This window comes from Magnolia sinica, chromosome 2 (genome assembly GCF_029962835.1).
Source record: "Magnolia sinica isolate HGM2019 chromosome 2, MsV1, whole genome shotgun sequence".
Lineage (NCBI taxonomy): Eukaryota > Viridiplantae > Streptophyta > Magnoliopsida > Magnoliales > Magnoliaceae > Magnolia > Magnolia sinica.
In genome coordinates this window covers 96,096,983-96,109,694 of record NC_080574.1, presented here as the reverse complement: position 1 = coordinate 96,109,694, position 12,712 = coordinate 96,096,983, and the positions used below count along the sequence as shown (strand labels likewise).

General features: G+C 36.6%; 1 protein-coding gene across 1 annotated transcript; it reads left to right on the top strand.

Moving 5' to 3' along the window:
• The first annotated feature begins 432 nt into the window (after positions 1 to 432).
• On the top strand, positions 433 to 1,344 carry LOC131226448 (uncharacterized). Its single transcript, XM_058222150.1, has one exon. It carries the CDS (start codon positions 433 to 435, stop codon positions 1,342 to 1,344), a length of 912 nt encoding a protein of 303 aa, XP_058078133.1.
• The last annotated feature ends 11,368 nt before the right edge of the window (positions 1,345 to 12,712 follow it).

The window sequence follows — 12,712 nt, the reverse complement described above, 5'->3', positions numbered from 1 at the left end:
GGACACTCACCCGTGATTTGTATTGGGGTCGTCATCTTATATATACAGAATCCAGGCCGTCCGGACTCTTCATCTGGCATGGATGAAGATTCACTGAAAATTTCCGGCTGTTCTGCAATGCAGGTGGGCCTTGTTGTGAATCAAGGGTAGGCATCTGCCCCATTCCCTGCTCTACAGCCCAACATCGTTTTGGATGACGTGAGGGCATGCGATGGATGGGCCCCACATCTGTCCGGTACCATCCGTTTCACTGAAGTACAAATCTATTTGTTTTTTCTACGCATTTTTAAAAGAAACATAAAATAAAATTTAACAACCTCAATGTTCTCCTGCTCCATCTTCGAGAAGTTGCACCAAAACCATAACCCTTTTTCTTCTTTTATATGCCTATAAAACCCATTCCAACACCTCTACAGTCATTGCACCAAAACAATGGAGAAGACCCTCAGTATCAAAACCAACCTCTTTCTCTCTTCTCTCCTCTTCTTCTCTTCTTCGTTTCTCCTCTTTCCTTCAACACACGCCATCACTCCCCCTGGAACCATTGAAAGGACCACAAAACAGCAGGTCCTGGCAACCATCCCTCCAAACACAGAGGCCCCACAAACACCGGGCTCATCTCAGCCTTTCATCACCTCCCCATCCGGAAAATACCAAGGCTACCTCCTGCGTCGGGAGACCTCGCCTGGTGCTGGCGGTTTCGGAAATGATTTCTGCTACATCCAGATCCAATCGTCCGGCCACAGCGTGTGGGAATCGGAGTGTGCGGCCGTCAGCAATGAGAATGCATGCACGCTGGTGTTTTCCGACGCGGGGCTTGAGATCTTTGATGGGAGCAGGTCATCATGGGATACAGATGCAGACGCGGATGACGCATTGGAGACGTTGGTATTGATTGATAGAGGGGATATGCAGATAACGGATCGGAGTGGGAACCTTGCGTGGAAGGCCAGTGATAACCCGATCGCGAATCAGGAATGTGGGTCGGTCGGATCACCGGGTTTGGCTTCGGGTCTGCCTCCTTTTGCATCTCCTATTGCTGGGGGTGGGCTGAATTTTGGGCAGCCTTTGGGGGGTAACACGCAGCAACCTGGATTGGTTGGAAATCAGCAGCAAAAACAGCCTACATTGGGTGGATATCAGCAGCAGCAGCAGCAGCAGCTACCATTCAATCAGCCATTGTCTGGATTGAATACTCCGTTTGGAGTGAATAGCCAGCCTCTTGTAGACAACACTCCATTTGATAGTAGAGCTTCTCCTTCTACTTCAAGGGAAATGCTGCTGCTATTCACTGCTTTGGCTTTTGTTCTAGTTACCTTGATGGCTCAGGAGTTTCTATTCTGAAGAGCTATCTACGTACGGAATATCTGAATAGGGCTTACAATGGAGGCCTCTGTCTCTCTCTATCTCTGTCTGTGTGTCTCTCTCTTTCTATCTGTTGTAATGTTATGTAAGAGGTGAAAAGATTTGTTCTGTTATCAAATGCAGTGAAATGATAGCGTTGTTATGTTATCAAATGCGTCAAATGCATGGAAATGATAGTGCCGTTGGGTTATCAAATGCGTCTTATCAAATTCAGTGAAACGACAGGGACTTCTTATCAATATACAGTTCCGTAGGTCCGTGTTAGCCTTGAAATAACATTATTTTTCTATAAATTCGTGACTTTAATTTATTTACTTTTTAGAAAAAAAAATGCTATAAATATCTTCTTTTTTTCTTATTTTTTTTTTTCAAAATTTTGTGCAACCGTGGATTTTCTTATTATCACTTTCTATGAAGTCTCCTACTTGTGCAGCTTTTATAACTTTTTATTCACCTTTTTCAATTTCTTATGCATCTCAAAATTTTGAGCAAATTAGGTGCAGCCGTGGCCTAACTTGAGATGGTGCAACCTTTACTGTGGGGCCCATTTTAATGCATGTATTCTATATCCATACCGTCCATCCATTTTATTTTTTTTAAATCATTTTAGGGCATGAGCCTAAAAAAGAAACAAATCCAAGTCTCAGGTGGACCATGTCATGGGAAACAGTGGTGATTGTCCATTAACAACTTATAATGGGCTATATAAGTTTTAGATGAAGCTAATATTTGTTTTGTTCCTTCATCTAAGTTCACCTGACCTTATATCAACAGGTTAGATGACAAATAAACATTGCATAAACATTACAGTGGGCCTAGGAAGTTTTTAATGGTGAGATGTTTAATTACCACTATTTCCTCTAATATGGTCAAAGAATATTTGGATCTGCTTCATTTTTGGGCATGTAGTTTAAAATGATCTAGTAAAATAGATGGACAACGTGGATATAAAACAAATACATTAAGGTGGGTCTCACAGTAATGGACGCACTGTCTTTCGTGAAGTCGGGATCGCACCTAATCCGCTACTCTAAAAAAATGACCTTTTTTTTTTTTTCCTTTTAAATCTGAGAGAGCTATGACCGTTCACGTGAACGCGCTTGGCTACTTGCCCGAGGTAGTTCGCACGATTGAGATCGTCAATTCGCATGATCGATCATGGGCGTTCAGCAATCGCGATTGCTCTCGGCAGTTCGATTGCGCGATCCATTGTGGGCACTCGGCAATTCACTCAATCATTTGTGTCACATTTGTGTCGCTCGATAGTTTGCTCGATCTCTCTTGGCAGTTTGATCCTGCATTCTATTGCGAGCACTCCATAGTTCGATTGCACGATCTATTGGAGTGCTTGATAGTTTGTGCGATCAAGGGCACTTGACAATTCACGTGGCGATGCTGGACAGTTCAATCGGGCAATCTATTTCGATTGATCGATAGTTTGGTCGATCGTGCACAACAGTTTGCCCAATCGATCATGGGAGCTAGGCAGTTTCCGCGCCACGCTTGCCACTTCGATCGCATGATCTACTTCAGGCACTCATCGGTTTGGATGATCGACTTTGTCAATTCAATAAATCGCACAATCTATTGTGGGTGCTCGGCATTTTGATTGTGGGATCTATAACGGGTTCTTGGTAATTCACGTAATCACACTCAACATTTCCATTGCACTAACTATTGTCAGGCACTCACCAGTTCACTCAATCAAATGCAAGTGCTCGGTAGGTTGCCTAGTAGCTCATAATAGATCATGCGGTAGAACTATCGAGCGGGATCGGGCGATCAAAATGTTAAGAGTGATCAAGCAAACTATCAAGTGTTAGTGATCAATCGAGAGAATCGTTGAGCAACCGTACTGTCAAGCACAATCACATGAATTTTCGAGTGCCCATAATCAATCAAGCGAACTACCGAGAACGATCGCCCAAACTATCAAGTGCTTGAAATAGATCATACAATCGAATGGCCAAGGGCAATCGCATGAAATGTCGAGCTCTTGCAATTGATTGAGCAAAATGATGAGGGCCCATAATAGATCGACGATCAAACTGTCAAGAGCGATCATGGAAACTATTGAGAGCCCGCAATAGTTCGCATAATCGAACTTTTGAGAGCGATAAAGTGAACTTTCGAGTGCTGGTGATTAATAAAGAAAAATTTCAAGAGCGATCACGTAAATTACACAGCCCCCACAATTGTTTGTGCGATCGAGCTGCTAAGTGCGATCACATAAATTATCAAGCATCCCATGATTGATCAAGCAAACTGCCAGTCACGATTGTCCAAACTGCTAAGCACTCAAATTAGATCATGTGATCAAACTTCCAAGCACAATCACGTGAACTACCGAGCACCAACAATTAATTGAGCAAATTGTCGAGCACGATCGCTAGAACCAGTGAGCACTCGAAATAGATCGTGTGATCAATCAAGCGAATTGTCGAGCATGATCGCACAAATTGCCAAGTTCCCACAATTGATCTCCTAATTGAACTGCTAAGTGCAATAGCGTGAACTGATGAGTGCCCATGATTGATCATACAAATGAATTGTCGAGCATAATCGATCGCGTGAACTGTCACACATGAGCTACTGAGCATGAACTGTCGAGCGTGATCATATGAACAGTCATCACTCTCTCATTACAGGTCCGATTGGGATGATTTTGAGTTGTTTGGAAAGATAATTCGACAAACTATAAAATGGCTTTTTAATCACCACATTTGAATACCGCTAAACCTTTCAAAAGTAGGTCAAAATTCATCTTTTAGCAAAAGATCAATATAAGCCTAATCTTTTAGAGAAATGAAAACTCATTTCTAAAAGTAGATTTTTTATATCTTATTACATGTAAATGGCAAATAAAGGATGGATTTTGTGATGCTTTATATCATCGCAAAAACTGTTTGGTTTAACGATGGTTAATAACGATCATTAAAGTTTGTGATAGTTATTAACTATTATTAATAGAAACAAAAACCATCTCAACATATGTTGAAATGGGCTTACCATTACGATGGTCTAAAATCGTCGCCAATTGTGAAATAAACAACTATCGTTACCTATGGTCGTCACTAATTTCACATTAGTGACGGTTTTGGACCATCATGTATGTTTAACTAAGCAATTATTTTAGCCATTGTTAAACTCAATTAATAAAGCTATGTTGTAGCCCATTGGTTTCATTTCTCTTGCCCTCTCTCCCTCTCCCTCTCCTTGTGTAATATTCTAAAAAAATGAGAACTTTTTCCCAAAACCTACTATATTTAGATACCTACTAATTAATTTACATGTCTTAAATAAATTTAAGATGATGTTTTTCATACTAGAAAAACAAAACTAATGATATCCATGTATTTATATTTTGAGATCTGTAACTTATCATTTTGGGCATATGGGTCACTTTGTAACACCTTGAAAATTAACTGTTGTGTACATCGCACAGGATCCAAGTTTCATGGTATTAGATAATGTTTCAAGGTACAACCCCTTGTACTGTTCATACATCACATGCATTTACACTCATAAGCTACCAAGTCATGAGCATAAAACTGACCGTACTATAATTTTTATTCCATTTAAGCATAAAAGTTCAACTAATCATTTAATGCTCACTCGAGTGGGAAGTTATTATAATAATCTAGATACACAATATTAAAAATAAGTAAAACCAAACTAAAGTGGGAGCATCGATGATGTAAGCCCACATCACTCGTAATAGTCTTCCATAGGGAGATCATCACCCATATCTTTAACTTGTGCATCCCTTACATCATTTATATGGTTAGAGAGAGTCAACGCCCTAGTCATATTGACTGTTATTCTTCAAGATTAACTATAATTTAAGTAATTTATTAGAATGAGATAATATAAAGGTTCTGACATATCTCATATTCCACCACTAGAAGTGGTATTGGTATGCACAACCAATACACATGAATATGTGCCTAGAATAGTGTGTGTGGCTCATTACACATAGTGACTACCTTATTATGGAATATAATTCATAAAATTTGGCTCACTATGTTAAATTACTCGATTCAATTGGATCACATAACTGGAATTGAAGTCATATCCTATCTAGTCGGATAATGGAGCAGTTAAATTATTATTCATATATTATAGAACAGATTTTAACTTTCATTGAATTAGTTCTCTCATAAAGCATCAACATATTAATCGCAGGGAATTTAAAGCATCTACCATGCCCAAATTCAATGATAGATCAATAGATTTTATAGACCAAATGATTGCAAAACTATTAAGAGAATTTAAATACTCTTCCTAAGCATCCAAAGTGCCCAGAGTCGACAATGGATCAAAGTAAACTGAAAATACTTCTTCATCCAAACTAAAATCAATGAATTGTTCAACATGAAAGCCAAATAACTTGAATCAAAGTAAAATAAATATTAAGAAAAACTACAAGCTTCAACTCTTAGCTCTACCTAAAAGATTAGCCAACCACAAACATGATTAAACTAATACTCAAATAGAAAAATATAAAAACTAACTAAAACTAAAGGATTGAAGAGGGAGGAGGACTCCTTGAAGCTCCACAACTCATTAATTTACTCCTACCCTAATTTGTGTTTAAAAACTCTTAGAACATTCCTTTACATAGGCTTGATTTGCACCGACTTGATTTTATACAACTATCATAGCTTTGATGGCATCGAGCTCCTAGCGAAGAGTCCAGGTGAAATCAGGAAATTGTCCAGCAATGAACATTTAAAATTATGTATTTTATCAATGTCATCGAACCTCCTTTAATGGGATTGAACTTCACTTCGATGGCATTGAACCTGTCTTTGATGACATCGAAGAATGCACAAATATTATGTCCAGCAACAAAATTGATTTTTCTAAATTTTTATGATGGGATCGAAGTGGCTTTGATGGCATTGGCACTTACTTTGATGGCATTAAAGGTATCATCGATGTCATAGAAGGGTCAATTTTTACACTTCTGATTTTCTACACTTTGACTCCTCGATTTTCTTCCTTTCTCAATTAGTTTCTTTAGATCTTGGACTCTTAAATTCTTCAATCTTGACCTCCATAAATCTAATCCTTCATTTGATAATTCTTTGAGCATTAAATCCTAACTTTAAACATCCTTTTATCCTAATCTCTCAAAATCACCTCCTAAGAGAAAACATGTGTAATTAGATCAATTAAGCACATTCATGTTCATAAAACCAATGCATAATAAGGGAGAAATATACAATATTTCACTCTTAACATCCTCTAAATCCCATAGTTACGGAGATGTATTAGCGTATCCAAAACTACCGTGGATTTACATGAATATCTCGAGGCACAACTCATGGATTGGAAGAAATTACATGCACGATTTGTTCATTGAGCTATTAATTACGACATCTAATCACTATGTGAAAATGACAAAATTCGATGGCCTAAAACCATCAAATTTTTTATAATTCATCGGACATAGGCATCGAAAATGGCCATCAAAATTTTGGATGTCAAAAACCCAATCCAACGGTCCAAAATTATTGAACTTTTTCAACAAGCCCATGATCACACGCTCACTCCTTTATAAAAGGAGGAGTGCGTCCCCTTCTCCTCTCACACGCCCAGGATCCCACGTCCAAGAAAGAGAAAGAGAAATGAAAAGGGAATGAGAAAGGGAAAGAGAAAGAGAAAGAGAAAGAGAAAGCCTAATCACTCATCATCCACCTCCGCCACATGTGTGGTATTTTCCTCTTGTTCAAGTGATGTCATGTTTCATGTAGAATCTTTCCTACATCAAGATCTACCTAGGGTTTAGAATTAGAGCTAAGGTGAGGGATTCCTTTAAAGCTTACACTAATTTGATTTGATATGATTTATCTTGCTTTTACATACTTTCATATTACTGTATTTTTCCATGCAATTGATTAGTTTACCATTATCAATTATTTATCCTTTGAAAATTATGGTTAAGGTATGATTTTAATTATGCGTGATTTTTATGAATTTATATGGAGTATTAGGTACAAGCCTTGACCTTTACCAATTTTGAGAGCGACGCGTGCTTCCACTCTATATTGAGTTGACATTTTGCTCATCTCTCCTTATTTTTGTTGAGTTAGCCTATTTGTTACTCTTCTCTTTTATTGAGATAGCTTAATAATAATTTTCTCCTTTATTACATTAGCCTTGTGCTACCTCCCCTTATGGCTTGAGCATGTGTCTTAAAATTCTAAAACCCTCATAATTCGACTTATTTCTCTATTGATGCAAGTGATGTGTTATAGGCCTCATATATAATGGTTCATATATATTATCGTGGACGTAATACATTTCGGGTAGTGGCCCTCTTGGTTGGCACATAATCTCGTGGGTTAGTGAGTAGTACACAATCGATGTAAGTAAATCATCATAAGTGTTACATCACTTCTCAGGAATGAATGTCGTAAATAGTTGCTCTATGAACACATCGTGTCAGGTAAATCTTCCAATCATGTTGTTTTGTTACCTTAAGATGTTCACATAAATCCATATTAATGTTGGACACGCCAACAAATCTCCGTAGTATGGGATGTAAGGTGAGCCGGGTTTTCTATGAACTATATTCCACATTATGATAACCACTATGTATGATAGACCGCACACACTATGCTAGGCATGTATTCATGTAGATTGATTGCACATACTAATACCACTCGTAGTAGTGGAGTAGGAGACGTATCAAAACCGTGACATTATTCTTGTAAATCTCTTGAATTATTGTTAATCTTAAAGGATAACCATCACTATGAATAGAGCATTGACCCTGTCCAACCATACAGATATTACAGGTGAATTACAGGTTGATGATATGGCTGATAATCATTTTATGGAAGATTCTTTTGAAAAAAAAAGAAAAAGAATAATACCACTAATTATTTTATTTATTTTCTGCTGCAAACTTTGATAATGTAATAAGCTCCCATTGAGAGGGCATTAAAGAATTATTTGTATGCTTTTTATTCTAATGAAATAATAAATATAGTTGATTTTATTCTCATGAATGGTTACCTTTGTGAATCTAACTAGATATGATTTATCTAACAAAAAAATAAATAAAGTGCGATTTTGAAGCATCCAATTTTTACATTATTAACACTTAGAATTCTCGGGCACGAGTTTGTACTCAGCCCGTGAAAATTCGGGATGTTACACTGTACCCCTTTACACCACTACCAAAGCCAATAATGATGTACTTTTTGGCTCTTCGGTCTAGCTTATCTCTCTCAACTTACGATATATAAGAGTAAATGTAATACCCCGAACTTTTCAATACCCAGGTATTGAAAGTTCTCAAGTGTTACCATGAAATTTAACTTATTATATACATGTATATAATACCAATCTAGTTATCCTAACCTTACATCCATTCTCCAACATGAATCTGACCGTTGGGAATAATCTTTATTCATATATCAAGTCATCTAACTATTGATTTTAAGATAGGATCCTCATATACCTAAGAATTTTCACTTGTCCATCATAACCAACCGTTCAGTCAACTATTCACTACTAGGTAAAGATATCTGACCGTTCACTCTAAGTTTGGACCACCTGATCATAGTAAACTGGCTACTTGATCTCAGTATCTACTCATACACATATCAAATTGAGATTCTAATCTATTGATCTTGCTCACCACCTATTAATATGCTTAACCCATCATCATAACTACAATCTGAGAAACTATACATGTGAATAAATCACTTAAATTTAACGGTATACATGTTCTACCTCTTGATCACTCTAAAAACTCACTTTTGATCATCCATTTATAAAATTGATCGTACACCCACTTACATACATAATCAGTGTACTAACCATCAAGTTTTTCTAATTTTAACATGTCATCTGATCATCCATTATGTTGGTTGATATATATACATTCCCTTAATTAGTTTGGTGAATAATTCCTTATTCATAATTATTTAGATATATGTTTTTCTATAAAAATTATTTAGAAATATGCTTAAAACCATGTAAAATCATTAGATTTCTCAAAACTTTCATATCAGCAATAATTACGAAAATGTCATTAACTTAGACTCTTGAATTCTAGATCACATGGTTTCCATGATTTATTTGATATGAAATTTTATACCATTCCTATGTATCATAAATTAACTGCACATGACAAATTTCAGCCGCTAGATCATTGTAAAAGTAACTCAATTGACAAATTAGCCCCTTAACTGTTGATTTTGGTATCCATTGAGTGAAGAAACCTCATGGATAATCATAGTAGGATATTTTCTTTCATATGAATGACTTAGATTGCCCATAATATGGAACAAGTTTGAAATATAAGGACCCCACTTCAGTAGGCTTTTCCTTAGGCGCGAAGTTATCCTGTCAAGGCCTACCAACTCCTTATAAATATGGATCTTCCGATTTAACCAATTCCTTTCGTCCATCGCAACTCAAATTTGGACCACACTCTGGTCTCATATGACTACGAGATTATACAAAATTTAGGCCCCAATCTATGATTCTACACCGTTAAAGGTTGAAGCCAGTTCCTTCCTTTTGGTATAAAAGGTGAAATTTTAGATTTAAGTTTTTTCTACTATCAATCAACCACCAAATTTTGTCTAACTGTTTACCTATCCTGACTACACATTTTTTCAAAATTGAGCCCTGATCATTAAGTGTGGACCATTAATTGAGATCAAGTTCGTTTTAGTACCCGTTAGGAGAATTTTCAAGATAAGCCAATATAAATTTTGGATCACCAAGAAAATCATATACCCTGGCTCTATTCGATAACCGTGACATAATGGATGAATGAGATTTAAAGAAAGATCGTCAGAACAAGAAAAAATTGGAGAAACCTAATCCAAGTGGGATGTAAAGCACACCCTCTCACACGCCCACTCCTTTTAAAAAGGAGTGTGCATTCCCCTCTCCACTCACACGCCCAAGGAAGAGAGAGAAAGAAAAAGAAAAAGAAAGAGAAAGATAAAGAGAAGGAGAAGGAGAAGGAGAAGGAGAAGCCTAAATGCCCTCTTCCTTCTCCATATGTATGGTGTCTCCCACTCAAGCGATGTCATGATTTATGTGGAAGCTTTTCATGTAAAAGCTTTCTTATATGGATATTTATCTAGGGTTTAAATCTAAGGCTAAGGTGAGGATTTCCTTTAAGCTTACATTAATTTGAGTTGATATGATTTATCTTGTCTTTTACATGCTTTCATGTTACTGTGATTTTCTCCATGCAATTGTTTGATTTACCACCATCAATTATTTATCCTTTGGGAATTATGGTTAAGGAATGATTTTAATTGTGTGTGATCTTTATTAATATAGGTAGGGTGATGGATACAAGCCTTACTCTTGCCTTTACCAATTTTATTAAGTTAGCCCTTACTACTCTCCTCTTTTGTTGAGCTAGTCATTGCTACTCTCCTCTTTTATTGAGTTAGCTATTGCTACTCTTCTTTTTTGTTGAGTTGGCCATTGCTACTCTCCTCTTTTATTGAGTTAGCCATTGCTACTCTTCTCTTTTGTTAAGTTAATTTATTACTACTCTTCTCCTTTATTATGTTAGCCTTATGCTACCACCCTTTATGGTTTAGGCATATGTCTTGGAATTCCAAACTCGCATAATTCAATTTATTTTCTCTTTGGTGCAAGTGATGTGCTAGAGGTATCATTAGTGATTCAAATATTTATTATGGAGGTAATGTGCTCTCGGTAATGATCTTCTTGGTCGACGCGTAATTCCATGGGTTTGGGTAATGGTGCACAAATTGATGTAAGTAATTTGCAATGCATGTTGTATGACTTTCGGGATTAGATGTCGTAAATAATCGCTCTATGGACAAATCATATCACATAATTCATCCAATCCGTGTGTTGTGTCACCTCGAGATGTTCACATAAATTCACGGTAACACCGGACATGCTGGCGAATCTTCATAGTTGTGAGATAAGGGGCAAGTTAGGTTTCCTATAAATTGTATTACACATTATGATAATCACTATGTATGATGAGCCGCACACACTTTACTAGGCATGCATTCATATAGATTGGTTATGCATGCTGATACCTCTCGTAGTGGTGGAGTATGAGACGTATCAGAAGCCTTACATTACTCTTATAAACCTTTTAAATTACTGTTAATCTTAAAGGATAACCATCACTATGAGTGGAGCGTTGATCCTCTCCAACAGTACAGATGATGTGGGTGATGTAAAGATTGAAGACCCAAGGACCATCCCTCCATGGAAGATTACACTAAATAAATAAGAAGATAGTTTTACAACTTAGTTTTATTTATATTTTCGCTATGAACTCGATAATGTAATAACCTCCCATTGAGAGGGCATTTGATAATTTTTTGAATTCTTCTTGAAAAGGCCAAGCTATATGTCCTAGAGGGGGGGTGAATAGGACAATGCTAAATAAAAACTTATAACAGCGGAATAATAAAGACAATGATAGCCAAATTAAATAACAATACAGGAAAGTAAAACAACCTCAAAATTCAGATCTTGAGAGGTTGATACAAACGTTATTCTAAGGACAACCTTACACCAAAAACAGAGTTTATGGTAGGACAACCTTATTTCTAGAAAGGTCTTTGTATCAAGTCTCAAATCGAAGAGGAATACAGAATTAAATATAAACTGAAATGAAATAACTTGTAATTAAAAATGTATTGTTCTAGGGACAGCCATACACCATAAAAATGGCAGGGCAACCTTGCTGGAACAACTTTCAAATGAAATTGAAAATCAAGCTTATAAAGGAATAGCAGAAAGTAAATTCTAAGCTATTACAACATTCTCACAAAGCTTGAAATAATTACAACATTCACCACCATACATACATCCCACAAAAATTAATTAAAAGATTAAAAGAATAAATCAATCAACCACAACTCAAAGGTTTATAGTGGTTCGCCTGTGTGTTTACCAACTGTTAACAGCCACACAAAAAGCTACTCCACTCCTAATATCCTCACACAGGGATATTAGCGTTCACTAAAAATAGGTTTTCCCAGTTTCACCCAAAACCCTTACAATTGTGTCTTTGTATGTGGGCTTACACAATTAAAAACCCCCACTTCTGAGTTTTCCTGGCTTCCTCAGATAACCAAAATAACAAGATTTTTCCGGCAAATCTTGAAAGAAACCAAAATAATAGAAAGGAATTTACAATATGTAAAATACCTGAAAATCTCCTTCGTTTAGCAGCCCGGTAGAACCAAATCATAGTAGATGATTGAATGTCCAAGTTCAATGTCCAGGACTCGATTACAATGGTTCTAGTTCTAATAGATTTTAAATTAAACCAAATAGGGCTTGCCTTAATTGATTTTGATTCCAA

Coding starts and splice junctions, on each gene's coding strand:
- LOC131226448 (XM_058222150.1), top strand. CDS start 433: ATGGAGAAGACCCTCAGTATCAAAACCAACCTCTTTCTCTCTTCTCTC.